This window comes from Trematomus bernacchii, unplaced genomic scaffold, assembly GCF_902827165.1.
Source record: "Trematomus bernacchii unplaced genomic scaffold, fTreBer1.1, whole genome shotgun sequence".
Taxonomy (NCBI): domain Eukaryota; kingdom Metazoa; phylum Chordata; class Actinopteri; order Perciformes; family Nototheniidae; genus Trematomus; species Trematomus bernacchii.
This window is the reverse complement of record NW_022987973.1, coordinates 5406225-5423279: the sequence shown is the minus strand read 5'-3', so window position 1 is coordinate 5423279 and position 17055 is coordinate 5406225. Positions and strand designations below refer to the sequence as shown.

The 17055-nt window shown below is 39.1% G+C and overlaps 2 protein-coding genes across 3 annotated transcripts; both read right to left on the bottom strand.

Annotated features, from left to right (window-relative positions):
* Positions 1 to 459: 459 nt before the first annotated feature.
* On the bottom strand, positions 460 to 4675 carry prrg4 (proline rich Gla (G-carboxyglutamic acid) 4 (transmembrane)). Of its 2 annotated transcripts, none has more exons than XM_034116951.1 (7): positions 4365 to 4675; positions 4118 to 4279; positions 3254 to 3417; positions 3123 to 3150; positions 2571 to 2712; positions 1808 to 2002; positions 460 to 1684 (listed from the first exon to the last, which is right to left on the bottom strand). In XM_034116951.1, the coding sequence occupies exons 2-7, from the start codon at positions 4209 to 4211 to the stop codon at positions 1657 to 1659; spliced, it is 651 nt and encodes a 216-aa protein (XP_033972842.1). In that variant the 5' UTR covers positions 4212 to 4279; positions 4365 to 4675; the 3' UTR covers positions 460 to 1656. The 2 variants fall into 2 exon arrangements, with proteins under 2 accessions (XP_033972842.1, XP_033972841.1); XM_034116950.1 differs by having other exon boundaries at positions 4118 to 4225.
* Positions 4676 to 8108: 3433 nt separating this feature from the next.
* eif3m (eukaryotic translation initiation factor 3, subunit M) lies at positions 8109 to 16319 on the bottom strand. The gene is made up of 11 exons (XM_034116870.1): positions 16161 to 16319; positions 14878 to 15010; positions 14539 to 14677; positions 14109 to 14232; positions 13924 to 14018; positions 13663 to 13746; positions 13476 to 13575; positions 13287 to 13368; positions 12481 to 12624; positions 9063 to 9123; positions 8109 to 8349 (listed from the first exon to the last, which is right to left on the bottom strand). Exons 1-11 carry the CDS (start codon positions 16200 to 16202, stop codon positions 8226 to 8228), a joined length of 1128 nt encoding a protein of 375 aa, XP_033972761.1. The 5' UTR covers positions 16203 to 16319; the 3' UTR covers positions 8109 to 8225.
* Between the last annotated feature and the right edge of the window lie 736 nt (positions 16320 to 17055).

Genomic DNA, 17055 nt, shown 5'->3' with positions numbered 1-17055 from the left:
GTTATGAAATTGTGCCTAAATATTTCCAAAAACACTGAACAATATTTCAAAGATGTACATTTTTGAGACCTCCTGTTTTAAAAGTCACTAGAGCCTGTTTGGTATTTGATATGCCAGTTCTAATTTATTTTTAAATAATGTTTGTACTTTTATCAGCAGCTATTGATAACCGGTTTATGTTATTTTGGAAATGTAGGCCTACTATTGTGCATCCCTGGAGATAACATACATTTGAGTCCAAAGCTGTAAAATCTTAATATTTAAAAAAAAATTTTTTACGTAAATACAATATATATCGAGGAATAAAACCCAATGCTGTGAACATGGTTTAAATAGTTCACTTTTTTTCAAATTTAAAATGACTGACAAATAACTGCTCATATTTTCATTTAATTTGAAAATGAGAATGGGGGCAGAGCTATCTCGGACACACAAACACAGTTGAAAGATGAGACAAAACATAATTAAAATATTAGTTTTATTTATAAAATCCTATAAAAGAAGCTTCAACAAAGTTACTCCTCAATAACTTCCCAACTTTGACAATTAACAAGGACATTATAACTTCTTAAACCTTGCTTTTCTCCATCATCTGATGAGAAAACAGCAGCAGCATCCACCAGGCATGTAAATTGCTCCTTCAAAAATATCAGTGAAGTGAGATGTAGGACAAACTGTTGGGCTACATCCCAACTGTTGACATGTTTTAGATTTCATATAATAAAAGCTATTATCTTCTTGCAGAATTGTATAATGTGTAAATCTTAAATATTGTAAACATTTCTTCCCACCTATTTATTTTACATGGTATAATCAACCACAATGTATATATATATTTAAAGTAAACATGACTTCACATATCAGAAGAACATCCTCATTAGTTGATGACAAATACATAAATTCCTGACACAATACAAACGAATAAACCAACAACAAAATCACTTTCAAAATACAAAAATTATAAAAGAAGATTCACAATAGAAAGTATAAATTAAGCTATTAGACAGGAAATTAGAAACCCGTACGATACTATAAGCCTTTTCTGTATGGCAGAATGATGTCATACCATTGTGCCATTGAAATCAGTGTTGCTGTCATTATTTGTCTTCCTTCTTTAGGAGACAGGAAGCTAATGGATTAAACAAATCAGTCCGTCTCTCTTTAACTGCAATTAATACTTATCTTGTCATGAAGAAGATTTCTAATCCTGCTCTCAGGCCTTCTGTGCATGCTGTGTCTAAAGTAACTACTCCTTAAGGGCCTTAGTACTCCAGCAACTGAAATCTCTCTTCTGTCTAATACATTATTGATTCTTCATTTACATTTCAATAAAAAAACAGCGGACAGGTGTTATATTACAAACTATAAATCAGACTTGGGAATATAGTTTGTAGACGTTACCTCAAAACTACGCTTTGGCACAAGGATGTTAACAAAGGGGGATTTAACTGATGAGAAACAAGTAAACCATCAAACCAGAAAGATTATAAATCTATGAATAACAAAAATAATCAGAGGAATAAACAGAAGGAGGTGTTTTTAATATTTTGATGATAAACATTCTAAACTGCCAAGCAGAGCATCACTGTATAAATGCTATTTGTAAATGGTGTGTTTAATGTTGATAGACATTTAGGAGATGTTGTCCTGAAGATACTACCGCCGAATACTTCCAGGTCGTGAGCTAAAACCAAAGTAAGAGAAGATGTTATAAAAACCTTTTTGTAACTGCATTATGATTTGTATCCAAGAAAAACTTGAAAATGAGTCATGAGATAACTGTAAATACAAATGTATATGTAAATACCCGGGATATGGAGGAGGTGGGGCGTCATGTGGTCCACTTTTTGCAATTGCCTGCTCATAGGAAGGCAATCCCGGGGGGTCTATTTCATCCATAGGGGGTGGGGGTATATGTGGGTGGACTGGTTGCAAAGAAACCTCCTCAAGCCGTCGCATTATTAGAGAAGCATTACTCCTCCTGGGTCGCACCCGAATGGAGCTGTGAGAGGAGCATAGACATATACATCATGTCATTCATATGTGACCGACTTAATATCTTCAACTAGAAAAGGTGGAACTTTATTCTTGTTATAAAACTGACTTACATATTAAATGGCTATGTTCCCCAGTGTTATATGTACATTACGTGTGACATGAAGCAGTAACATGTTACTATAAGAGGTATGATAAATGGACAATCAATGCGGGTGTAACATTCATAAATGTGCAAAAGCTGTGACAATGTCCACACCTTATTGGTTCATACATTTTCAGCCTCAAAACATTTGATCTCAATGCCAAATTTCAGCCTCCTAGGGCGCCAAACCATGGACACATTTTGACGGACTGACCAACAGAGAGAGCTATAGAGCTAATGGTTGCAGCTAAAACTGCAGTTGTCTGCATATGAAAATGTCCAAACTCTAAAAAAGTATCCGCTTTATATATAAAAGGCGCTTAAAAAAGTGTTCAGGTTCAACAGAGTTCTCTTGATGTTTATAGTTATAAAGTATGGCGAACGTGTGCAGGAATAATGTAGCTGCTATTAATAGTAATATCACACTTACTTTGCACGGCTGAAGTTGTTCTTGCATTTGCCATGACAGAAATACCAGACCAGGAGGCAAATTATAACAAGAGCCACTCCACCAGCAATCAGTCCGACCAAAAGAGATGTAACATCCACCCGTGAAGGATGATTGTTCTTATCTGTGGATTATCAAAGACTACAGTGAGTAACTAGACAGAGTGAGTCGAACAACTTGATAAAAAGCAGATAGCTGAATATCACAGGGTGTTCCTTTTTTCAATTTATACTGATATTTACGTTTAAGATTGTGTTAAATTTTAGCAGCAACAGATACACACTTATTAGACATATTTACAATTCAGTTATCACTTAAACACATGATAGATGTTAGGACCGAAAATGAAAGCAACAAGCATTCATATTCAAATCAGCTATTGAAAATGTGGTGAAACAGGTTTTGAAAGCACCAGTATCAGAATTGTACTTCGCAAGGCCTTAAACCACACTCACATAGGCTATCTCATCATTGAGTAGATACCAAATTAAAATGACATAAGTAATAAGTGGGATATGTATATTTTTCTCTTACCTTCAATGTATTGCTTCCAAAATGCCTCCTGCAAAACCAAGCATCATTAGTATGGTGATTCTGTTGATGCAACCCTCTTTATGCTCATGAAATGACTTTAGTGAGCAGCACACTGAACATCAACACTCAACTGTATCTGGGATGTTTTCATAGATCTCCCTTGCTTCTTCATAATTGCAGACTTCTTCCATACACTCCCTTTCCAGATCTCCAGGAACGAAAATCTCAAAGTCAAACCGGTTGAACAGCAGATGGCGACCCAGGAACGAGTTTGCGTTTCCTTCATCTACAAACACTGGGATGATAGTCCACATAGGTGACATGGTCACAGGAGAAGTGATGTTCAAAGTGTTTAAAGTAAGGTCTTATGTCCTTCTTCAGTACAATCAGTGGTGGAAAGTAACTAAGTTAATTTACTCAAACACAAATACAATTTTGAGGTACTTGTACTTTAACTGAGTATTTCAATGTTATGCTACTTTGTACTTCTACTCTATCACAATTCAGAGGTAAACATTTTACTGCACTACATTTATCAATTTAGTTACTTTGCAGATATGAACAATATGATCAATACTTAAATAAGACTTTAGTTACACCCGGATTAAATTCACATGCTACCCAGCAGTAAGTAAAGTGATTACAATATGTTCCACCTTCAGCAGCTTGATAAACACATCAATACATCAATAAACATAATCAAAACATACTATATTATTCTGAAAAAGGGCAAATCTACATGTGTAATTTTACTTGTGGTACTGTAAAAATATTTCGATGCCCATACTTTTGTCCTTTTACTTGAGTAACATTTTGAATACAGGACTTTTCCTTGTGGTAGGCCTACTTTAAGAATATGTTGATGCCAATACTTTTGTACTTTTACTTGAGTAACATTTTGAATACAGGACTTTTTACTTTTCACTTTGGTATTTCTTCTTTTACTTAAGTACAACATCCGAGTACTTCTTCCACATCTGAGTACAATATCTCACCTTCCTTGTCTTCATTGTTGGACAGTAGCCTCCTTATACAGGCCAGATCTCCACATGATAGGAGTTGAAGGAGTATGAACAGGTGGAACAACATGGTCAAACATGCACCTGCGCACGGACAGCGGGTGGAGCATTAATTGGCAGATCACAGGGCAGAGGAGCCTAAAAACACACCCAGCTTCTTTAAACTACTCTATATACACTTTTCTTTCACAACCCCGCACCAAAAAGCTATGTTATACTTTACCTATAATGAAAAGTGGTTCATAATGAAGGGCAGAGTTCAACAGCAACAAAATGAAAGCCAGCTAAAGGAGCGGTAGGTCGATGTACGAGTTTGCGCTGTTAAGATGAATCAGGAAACGCACAGCTATAGTGACAAACAACAGCTGTGTTTAGAAACCTCCTTTTGAAAAGTTTATCCGTTGATATCGCGTAAAGGTTGAAAAACATTCAAGTGTAGCTATGGTTGTCCTTGGGAAACGCAGGACAGTTCCGGTATGTCAAAAAAGGTTTTGTTTACTCCAACAGATGTGGCTTCCTCAACTCCTCCTAAACCACCTGCGCAGGCTCAACCAATCGATCACGTTTACCTGGATAATTTGAGTTATGTAAGTGGACACTAGATGGCAGCTAAAACCACGAAGTGAAAGTACCGATACCACAGGCCTATTTTCAGAAGGGCTATTCACACCGAAGTTTTATTGGATTATATGCATCATCATCTGCATGAGTCAGATGCCAAAACTGCACTCCTCCCGATGACAAAACCCCATTGTTTGGCATTAGGCATTCACTCTTGATCTTGGCTACTTAAGCAGCTTGCTTTGGATGTTTAAGGTTTTTATTTTAAAGGAATTTGCTCTGAAAAGTAATTACAGCTATAAGTATCCCAAATGAAAATGCAAAAAGGAAATGTGTGTTTTACTTCTAAAGGCTTTTTACATAAATAAATACATTTTGTATTGTATGATGTAGTATTTACATTGTACTAAATATATTGCCTATTGAAATACTAACTTTAAAGGGGCTTCCATGAATATTAATAAGCCTTAATAGGCAACACACTTATTATTTTCCATTTTAGACACTGACATGATGGTTTAATTACTTTTTGTTTATTATGTAACCGCTAGTTGATCTTCCAAACTAAAATCTATTTGCACTTAAATAGCAATCTTAGTTAAATGACAATTCTGTTGTAACACAATGCACAAAATGGGATCTTTTCATGAGGACTCTTCTAAAAGCACTTAACCTCCTTTGTCAAGATCTGTCAGTAACTCAGGGGCTGGAGACTACATCAATATGCACAGGCCTTGGATGGTAAAAGATTGTGTTATGGGCTCCAGAGTCTTTTTGACAGAGTAGAGGCATCTGTTAAATTGCACGTAGTCTGCCCTTTTTCACTGTGGACTATAGCAACTTTAGAGACACCCCAAACAACAAAACATGAAGCAACACTGTCAAGATACTGTAACGTTTCCCATTAAGCCTGGCAAACCATCCTCTATTATAGTGTTTATGTTTCACACTCTCCAACTATGTACATACACATATCTGTCTCTGAGCCTCTGGGCCTCTTGGCCAGTGTTTATGTAAAGCAAAGATAGGATACAATTGAACAGTATCTGCTGACTACTGGATAGTGCTAATTGAAAGGCAGTGAGGGCCCCTCTCTTGTGTTTGGCTGCATCTCTGGATACCGTCAGAGTTTTAGATTTTTCCCAGAGGAATGTTGATATGAATAAAAGGGGTAAAAAAATGAGAAATTCCAGACTTTATCTAATGTGTGTGATGTCAGATGAGATAACCACCTTACACCACATACTGCCATATCAATGTCATAATGATTAATAGTGTCCTGCTGCTGGGAAATTCATGTGGATTTTCATCAGTCCACACAGCAAGGTTTATGCTCATTAACAGTGAATTCTGAGAGGTGGTCAAGTATTTAGATCCATCACCTGGGTAAATTCCAATGCACCAAATTAAGAGTACTGCTAATACTGTGAAATGACAAAACTTCTATATATGTAATGTACTATGCATATGAAAAGTAGCAGTACTTGTTGTTGGAGGGGTTGTGACTTACGTAAGAAAGTACAAAACAAGTTCTGCTGTTAATTGTTGCTTTAATTGTGTGAAATGTTGGATACTTTTAGATCTCTGGTGAAGAGTAATTCAAGTGAAAACCTTCTGATCTTTGGTGACAGCTCAAAGAAATCTGAAACATGACAAGGGGCCCCTATTATAGATTAAATCAATATCTGTAAATGTTAAATAAACGGCATGGAGTCAAAAAGCCCAACAATCCCGCTGGAATGCAGAGGAGTAAAAGTATAATTTAGAAGAAAATGGAAATACTCAAGTAAAATACACGTCACTCAAAATCGTAAGTACAGCATTGGAGTAAATTGTACTAAGTTACTTTTACCATATCTGCTGATGACCTGAGCTGCATGTGCAAAAGAGGCCAGTTAGGAAGTCATATCACAATTGGAATATCAACTAATTTGTTTCATCTGTGAACATTTCAGAACTACCTCTATCTGACTATGATAAGAAGGGGTCATGAGGCTTGAGCCAGATAAACCACAGCACGCATTATTTTACATCTGGGACATCTCACATGACCGACTATCAAGAAAAACAGTTACTTAAAGCCAGGGAGACAAATTACAGACAAGAGAAAGAGAAGGATATCCCTTTAACATAATGAGAAAAGTAGCTGAAAAGAAGGGTAAAGGAGCATTTGCTGAGCTATAGAAACCAAGATATAGGGCTTTGCAAACATTGTGTTAAGCCATGGTCACATTTGTTTCTATCTGCTCTACGCTCCACCTTGCAAGTGGCTGTGATGAGGTTATGCTCCTGAGAATGTGTTCTGTGATTTACACCCGCTGATAAGAGTCGGAGATGCTTGCTCCCTGTGGACAACTGGACAGAAGTGAGCGGTGAGCCTCTGCAGACCTCAGCTATGATAGGAAAAAATACACACTGCGGCAATAAATGTGTACCTCTAATGCCTATTTCATCTGAGTGGAAATATTTTAGTGGCAGGGCTGAAATGATCAGATTACGACTTTAATGGGTGGAGAATGAGGAGTGGATCACCACTAAAAGACGAGGGTAAACAGGTTGAGCTGTGGCTTTATTAGTCAAAGAAAATCTGTGCATTTGGGGTGGGGGCAGGGTGCAATGTCAGTAGTCTGCACTTTGTCAGTTTGGGCTGATTTCATCACAGCCCCAGAGGGAGAGAACTCCAACAGACCCCTTTTACACCTAATGCCTCGTCCATATATCACTAGTTCACATCCTAATGCTCTGGACGATGCCTGAGAAGAGTGCGGAGTAAATGGAACTTAACATCAATGGGAAAAGTAAGGTAAACTCAAAGCTGGAATGTACAAGTCCTTGTTTTTCCACTTTTCACACACATCCAAAGACAGTGAGTAATGCAGACTACAGCTGAACAGTATCTTTTATCCCAGTTGACAGTTATACATTTAGTGGCAGTGTATCAGCCTTCGCCACAAGCTCTAAGTGTTGACGCTACAGTAATACAGCTCCGACCCCAGCAGACAGGGTCATCTTAAGTTCACATTACTATTGTCACCTCTCATGTGTTCCCAGACAAGTGACCCTCCTGTTGCAGGCTATTTCTCACCCCAGTCACACAGCTCATCTAATACTGGCATGCCGTCCTTTAACTAAAACCAGATGTTGAGAGCCGCTAGAGGAAGAGCCCCCATTAAAGTGAATGTATGGCTTTCTGAAAAATAATCATAAGGCAACTAATGTGCAAGTAGTCTGAGAAGACTGATGATATATGTATTATCCATTACTGGCAAAGTTAAGCTTTTGGCTGTTTCACACATTTTGAAAATGTCCATCAAATTCTAGTTTATTGTGTGTTACACAACTTGCTGTGACATAAAATTCCCCAAGAAAACTTCAATTATTTTTACAAGAAAAGATCAACGACAGGTGATCTCCACAGTTCTTTAATTGGATTAATATAAAAACTGATCAATTCAGTCTGATGATTTGGAAAGCTGAAAATAATGGGGGGCCAGGCAGTCTAGACAGTTGGGTTACGGTGGAACTAAGCAGAAGGGGACAGGGCTTGCAGGCTGGTCTTGACGGCTGCTAGGTTGGCCTTCCAGGAGCTGAGGCTGTCGTGCAGCTGCTGCCACTGCTGCTTGCCAAAGGTGCGGTGGGTGCTGTGGCTGATTGAGTGGAAAACAGAAAAGCAAGAATGTTAAATGAAAAATTATAAGAAAGAAAGCAAAGGTCACGTCTTAAACCTTGGGAAAATACATTTGATAGCTATAGTAAATGTAGGGGTGACAAAAAACATGACATTGCTCATTTTCTGTATTAAGACATTACATCAAATCTATACAGAACCAAAATCGTGTTCTATAAAAATACATCTAAACATTTCTTGATAAATAAACAAACAAACAAACAATGGTATTTTCTACACACATGGCACATTTCTCTGTAGACCAGAACCAAATAAACTCATAGCATCGTTGACCTTGACCAGAAAACAGACAGCTTTGGCTGGACTCAGTAAAATAAACGTATCAATTTTCACGTTAGTCAATCTTGTAGCCTGTTACTAGCCTAACATAAGCATATAAGGACTTTTCATAAAATATAAACAAAAGGCTCCACATAAATAAAATAAAACTAATTCATGAATTTGAACCTGATGTTTTCACATCAACTGTACTGCGAAATAATATTATGTAATGAGGGGTAATCACCAAGAGCGCAAAGGTGGTGGCACCATCAGCATTAGGACTGTTTTCAGGAGCATGTTTTTCCAACGATCCAGGTTAAGTACTTAAGGTCTAGGTTGGTATTAAGCCTTTACTTTAGAGAAGGTAATACAGATAAGCCATATATGATGTTATTGGATGAAAGGACTTACCTCACAATAACCTTTCTCTGCGTCTGGTCAATTTTGCAGTACACCATCTTGGTCCGTACAGCTATAGGAAGAAAGCAGAAAGAAAGTCAATGAAGTGGAGGCTGAACATTTAAACATCACTGACAAAAAAATGCTTAAACATACAGGGTAATTCATTGTCATTCAAACAACACCGGGTTGTGACGGGTGTCAGAGTTCCATTCGTAATAGCAAAGCGCCATATAATGTACGGCCCTACAACACGTGTTAACCTTTCTCAAAGAGATGAAAACAACAAACAGGCTGCTACGGTATAACGACGCACATCAGACTGGTCAAATATAAATCAATATTCTGCTTTTATTTTATGAAGGGACTGAATGGTGAATCAAAGCCCCGTTCAATAACATACTTGTTCATGAAACACAATGCAGTGCAAATGCTTTTGGGTGACATTAAAGCGTCTTTGAGTTTTTAGAAAAGCACTATACAAGTCTCATGTATTATTAAATAATACACTATGGAACCGTGTACAAGTAAAAATAGACTTTTATGAGATATTGTCTGTCAGAGTTTCCGTTAGATTTAAAAAAAAAGTTTAAATCTTCCGGACAAAATGAGAAAAGTGCCTGTCAAAGGTCTTCTTTGTTATTTATTGAGCTTTAAAACAAATTCATAACGACTCTATATTAAACAAACTAATTATAGTAGATTAACTACATTATTCAAAGTTGTACAGTAACTTTGGATAATAACACGGGAATAATAAACGGAGCCTCTCCTGACAGCCGGTCCCTCATGCAGCTCGCTGATCCAGAAATGAGTGAACCGACAGTAAAGAATAAACATATTTATAACTAGTAGGGATGGGTATCGTTTGAAATGTATCGATTCCGGTTCTTATCGATTCCCCGTTTCGATTCCAAAATTGTAAAGGAAAGAGGTCAAACGTTTAGATAACAAAAATATCTTTATTCTTTTAAGCTTTAACTGAATTTTTTACAAATAAAAAATATACATGCAATACAAATGTATTGCAGATTAGCTGTGCTTTATTTTAACTGAGCTATGCCTGTGGCAAGCTATTAACAGGCATTACACTGTGCCTTGTCTTTTTCTTTTTTAGTGGAGTGGAGCCTCACTTTAGAGCGTTTACCGCGATCCATCTTTGGTGTTATGAAGTGACTGAGCTCATGAACTGTCTACGGGAGGGCGGGGGGAGCCTCGCTGCGGGGCAACTGTGGTCCTCTGTCGCCTGTCAGCGCAACTTACATGATGCCGTTTAAAAAAATGAAGGGCGGTGCCGGTCGTCAGCGTACCGAGCCGGCCGTCAACGGCCCGCTGACGACCAGCCGTTCTGTGATTCTCCAGAACACACAGATGGCCAGTCCGCCCTTACCCTGTATTCCACTGGGTCACCGCGGCGCAGACGGACCCGGTGGAATACAGGGTCTACGGCGTTTAGGAACCGTTAAGCAGAACCGAAATTGTGTATTTTGTATGGGTACCCGGCATTTTCTTATCTTGTTCTCATCTGGAACCGAGTTTCGGTTCCCAACCCTAATAACTAGTTAAGGTTGTTCCAGATGTAGATAAACTAGCTACGTGTGTTAGGTCTAACTTGAATTGTGTGTTTTGCTCCGCTCACCGGTCCGTCACAGTGGGCGGGGCTGTGATCATGCAGAGCTGCGTGTCTCCGTCAGCAGCAGCTGATCTGCTCTCTGATCTCTCTCTCTCTCTCTCGTCTGGTTATACTTCACTCGCGTTTATGTCCATATCGATCAGATCTAGCTAATGATATGACTGCCTGCGTATCAAAGGACACCTATAAGTGTTGCTTGGCAACAGGGGTGTGGCGGCAAAAGTATAGCGCAGCATTATGCAGCATTAAGCATTTGTTTACACGAGGGGTCAAAATTTCCCCTTCAGGAGGATAAGGCCTAGGCTCCACGGGAACGAAAACGGGTTGAATCCGCATATTTCTCATGCGTATAGCCCTTTAAGCTCGACGACGGCGTAACGGAAACGTAGAAACAGACCCTGCAAACGACAACGGGTCCAAAGGTGGATAGATCTGGGAACGGAGCGCTCTGGGGGGTCCAACGGGGCCGTGTGGTAGCCTATACGGTCATCCGTTTCTGATAATGACGACGCAATAGCCCCGCCTCTGCTGCTCACCCCCGCAAAAGTACACTGCACACTGAATTCAGATTATTTATCTTTATCTCGATATGGACATAAACGCGAGTGAAGTCTAATCTGACAGGACGGAGACACGCAGCGGGAGGAAAACACACACTTCAAGTCAGAAAATCACCCTTAGCTATTTTAATTACCTCTCAAACTACCTAAACTAGTTATAAATATGTTTATTTTTACTGTCGAGTCATCATTACTGGATCAGCTGCTGCATGAGACAGACACTGACGCTGTCAGAAGAGAGGAAAAAGAGACAGGCTCCGTGTATTTTATTATTATATATCATTATATCGTCGTTATTCATTTGTTTTAAAGCTCAATAAATAACAAAGAAGACCTTTGACCAGCACTTTTATAAGTTTGTCCGGAAGATTTAAACTTTAACACACGTTGACCGGCGAAAAACTCTGCCCGGATCCCTCGGCCCCCACCGCGGAGAATAAACAGAAGTGCAGCCATGACAACCATTCTTCTTCGCTGCTTTTGTGGAGGAAGTTGCTGCTTTTGTGGAGGAAGTTACAGCTCCACGTACAGGTTCGGCATATGTACTGCAGCTTTTCCAGCGGTTGGATGTAAACGGAGCCGTGTCGTGGAGCTTGACACAATCCGGTGTATATTGCGTGTGGGCGGAAGCTTTTTTGCGTTTGCGTTTGCGTTACTCCGATGCGTTTTGCCGTATGGGTTCCCGTGGAGCCGGGGCCTAAATCTCTTTCTCCACATTAAATGTCAGACATTAGAAAGGAAGTGACTGTGCATGTAACGTATTGACTCCTCTTGTCTGTCACAAAAGTGGCACAACTGATGCGGTATTGCGCTAAGGGGAAATTATATTGACCGGACATTTTGACCGGAGAGATATAGATTTGCCGGTCTTCAGCATATTTTGCCGGTCATAGTCCGATAATTACCGACTAACGGAGACTCTGTTGTCTGTGTGCAGACTTTTGAAAAAAAGCAAAAAAAAGTTGATCATGTTTTGAGACTCCAAACCTGCTGATCTAAAGAGGGCTTAACCATACCTGCGCTCTTGAATAACATACACTTCAGTGATGAATCGCTTTTCAAAGCTTATAAAACATGTGTATGAATGTCAACCAAATATGCAAACTGAAAATATAACATTTTTGAATGTGCACTCCAGCCGTATTACAACTGTGCCCTTTGTCTTGCCTGTGAGAAACTGACAGTACACTTAACAAGGTTGAACAGCAAGGATTCATTTGAGGTGAAGTGCTCTTACCGTCAATGACAAAGGCCTCAACGTCATCAGCTCCAATCTGCAGCTCCTGCTGCATGGTGTCGAAGGAGATCTCCTTGAATTCCACAGCCATGCCCATCAATGTCAGCAGGCGCATCTTGGACATGTTTTGCTCGTGAGACAGGCCTGGAGAGCAACACGCAGGGATCATTAAGCACAAACAGTCACAGTCGATTACTCTCCACTCAGGGAGTTTCCCTGTGATAATTGTTTCTGCATTTAGGAGCCTGAAGTCAGGGAATCTACTCATTAACAAAAACACTGCTCCAAATTGTCTGTTTTGAGAGTCCATCCTACACATGCTGGTAATTACACAAAAGCCTTAGTAGTGAAAAGACACACTGCTGACATACGCACATTCCTGTACTGTATCAACAGGGCGCAGTATATTGGCTAAATATTTATAAGAGTTTATTATGGGAAAAGTTGTCCAGTTAGTCCTAATAAAAACGGCTATAGAAATCTTGTAACCATTTTAAAAGGTGGTATTCTTTAGATACACTCTTAAAGTGGCAGAATTATATTACAAAACAGGTTTATTATGAAACACAAGATATAATACACTTACAATCAATCAATACCGATTTACAAATATGGTAAAAAGCCAACATGCATTTTTAATTCTCACCAACTACATTAAGGTTTTAGGGGGAATTAGACAATCACATAACATGCAATTTCTGATTTACTAACCCGTTTGTTTTATCTTTTTAAACATTAAAAATCAATTCATGGTGTATGTTTGAGTAGAATTCATGTAACCAATATCTCTATTGATAGCCACTTACCAAGAGAGTCAATAAAGTCTTTGTTACTCTGGTAAAACTTTACATAGGCTATCAGTTTTCCACTGACGAAGATGGTTAATAGCTGAAAAAAAGATTCGGAAAAGAGAGAATTGTCATTATCAGACTCAAGAAACAGTCATTTCATCTTTGTACAGGCAGAACGTTGTCCTGATATTTAACAGTACTCACGTCATGGATGAGTTCTCCCTCCAGGAATCGAACCGGTTTCAGGGTGAGCAGGTGGTCAATCAGGAAGGTGTTGGGGTCTTTGAGAGCACGGACGATACATCTAAAGATAAGGGGCATAAACGGATGGAAGTTTGTATGACGGTGGTAAGTTATATCGAGGCTTAATGACAATTGTTGACAAGTTTACCTGTGGGCATCAACACGTGCTTGTGAAGCATTGTCTTCTGTGTAACTTCCCAGCAGCTCAACCATCACTTTTGCTGCAGCATCGCTGTAAAATTAGTAGATAGATTGTTGAAAACTCCTATAGGTAGGTGGGTCTAGAGGTGTATATGCGGAAAATAAACTCTTCTTCCATGCAGTTTATCCATCTTAATGTGTATTGATATTTCTGCATCAGTGCATTTCAAAACATGAATTTTACTCATCTGAACCTTTAAGTAGTTACCCTTTTTTGCAGTCAACTAATGCTTCATACACCAGCCTCAATAGTGTGTGCTTCTTCTCTGTGGTCAGGTTCCAGTCGATAATCCACTTGCGCACCTGATCAGCAGCACAAAAAGGTTTCATAAATCAACTACAGACAACGTTGCAGAATGATGAGGTATATTTAATAATGGTGAACAGGTATACCTGATCAAGGTCAGTTGGGATGAAAGCAATGGCATTACAAGTCGCAGCCACCTTGATGAGGCCACAGAAGACAGTGTACCTCACTGTGGTGTTCTCGTCCATGCCGTGGAACAGGTTACTCAGCCTTAAACATCAAAACATGAAAGAGATGGTCAAGTGTTTGAACAGAGAACTGATTTCTTAAGTGTATGTTTAACATGTTTGTTTTGAAAAGAAGATAGCAGCTGTCCTGCATATTGATGAGGTAAACAGTATCATTATGTTAAACTCACAAGACCAGCAGGTACATATTAACCAACATCAAAACAATGGCCTATTGTGGATGAATGTAAAATGTATACATGGTCGGATCTTTGGAAACATTAGCTATATTAGGGAATAATGTAAAAAAAGAAAAGAAGTAAGGTTAAAAAAAGCAGAAAGGACCCACAGCTGCATCCTGAGGGAGGGTCTCTCTCCTTCACGGGACTTCAGCAGCTTCTCACATAGACTTTCAATGAGAGCTTCCTGCTTCTCCGTCTCCAGGATCAACAGCAGAGACACAATGCTGTTCATCACACTCTCTACCTCTGCAGGGAGAAAGAGAGAGGGTCATAAGTAATGCAAAACTTTATCCAGCGAGAAGCCAGATGCATGGTCCTAGAACTGGGCATCAATCACTGTATAAGCCATCAAAGACATTTTATACATAAACACATATCATTTACTTATGAAAAAGGCATATCGTGGTGTGGTGGTTAAAGCAGGGTTGTTCTTTATGATCGCCTACCTTTATCATCGTCCTTAAGGCACACATCACATGCCTCGATGATCTGAGCCAGATCTACATGAAGTCCGCCTTCTGAGTTCTCCTCTGATATTTCAGCTCCTTTGGCCTTGATGTAGGCTCTCAGCTCCAACGCCTGTAATGTTGTAAAGTCAAATGTAAGAGTATTATTGACTGTTACACAAAACCGTACAACCCAAAGATACCCGTGTCGATAATGTAATAGATGTTGATTAGCCTAACGTGTTATCCTAGCTGCTATTGTATTGCAAACCGTACATACTTTTTGTTTGGAATACAAATATGTTACAAATAGTTGTTAGAAGCAAAGAGAAAAAACGTTGATACTTTTTTATTAAACCAAGTTAAATGTATCGCCTATGCAGTGATGTAGAGTAACTGAGTAGATGTACTAAAGTACTGTAGTTAAGTACAATCCAGAGGTACTTGTACTTTACTTGAGCATTTCCATGTTATGCTACTTTGTACAATTCAGAGGTAAATATTGTACTTTTACCCCACTAAATGTATGTAGTACGTTTAGTTGCATTGCAGATATAGATTAATGATAACAAATATGATCAACTCTGAATTAAGACCTGGATAAAATTCGCATGCAGTAAAAGAAAAAAACGTCAAACGTGTTTCACCTTTACCAGCTTGATAAAGAATAGCATCAAAATATATAATATATATGATTCTGAAAAGGACCATACTGCATAATGAGTACTTTTACTTTTGGTAATTTAAGTATATATTTAGATGCCAATACTTTCGTACTTTTACTTGAGTAACATTTAGATTACAGGACTCTTTCTTATTTCTAAGCTTCGGTATTTCTACTTCCAATTAAGTATAAGATCTGAGTACTTCTTCCACCTCTGCACTAAAGCAGGACGTTTTTGGTGGCTTGTTATTGTCTTTTATCTCTTTGTTGATGTAGATGCATGTATGGCCGAGTAGCTAACTTTAGCATTCTAAGCTATCGTAAGGTAACAACTTTGAAGAAATGCGTAAAAACGTTAGCCGTAACCAGGTTGAAATTAAAAAGAAAAGGAAAACGATTTACATACACAACAGTACGTTTAATGATATCATTAACGACGTGCTTCCACATATGTCGCATCATCAGTACGTAGCTCGCTAACAATCAGCATGTAGCTGTCAGCAACGGTTAGCATCTTAGCTTGCTAGCATGCTAAGTTATCTGTTTGGCTGCTTCACATTTAACTAGTCATCCGAAGGCGGGACGACGGAAAATCTGTTCTTAAAGACATGGGTCGTACCTGGTCTTCTTCCGTAATATCGATAAATGCTGGGACGCTCATTTTTGATGTTTTTGTGAGCCTTGAGGATGAAATCCACGCTCTCACCACTACGAGACCTGAGCGGAAAAGAAAACGCAACAGTGCCGGTGAAGCTATTTGCTCTTCCGGTTCAAGCTCTTAAAGCCACAGTAACCTAAAAAACAACCGTTCAAGTCTCATCACTGTTTGTACCTTTGTGACCCTTTCTTTTATTGTTACTTTTAAAACTATGCGTACTTCTTTAACGTAGCAACATGCATCAATTATTTGACTTTGATTTATCATTACAGGTGGGTTGTAAGAAAATCCATGGCAGTGCTGCATAGCTTCAGCTTGTGCCACATTTTCTTTCAGAGGTCAGAAAAACCTACTAAATTTCAGTCACCCAGACTTCCACCACCATATCCTTAATATTTCTTTCTTTCTTATCCAGATAACAATCTCCGCTCTGGGAGATTAACCCTGGATGTCTTGGATGAGAGTTACAGAGGTGAACCTGATCCCCAGGAGAGGTTATCTGATTGAGCTGCAGTCCATCTGTGTGGACCACCATGGCAGGCCTGGCCAAGAGCTTTCCAACCCGGAAACACTGTCAGTGTCAAAGGGCAACAGTCTTACACCATACACCCGCTGACCTATGGGTGCGCTTGATGGGCCCCTGTTCCAAGTGCTATCCTGTGACTTGTTACCATGGCAGGTCACTTGGTGATTGAGGTGAGTGAGGTGAAGAGTGTAAGTGGAGCAGGAGTTCACCCTAAAACTATGTATTCGGGTTACTAACATCTGAGGTGTTGAGCAGGCTGTGTCCAAGGCTGAAGACATTGTGGAGTGTATTCAATTTGTAGGCCGCAATGAAGCTCACACTTCATCTGTC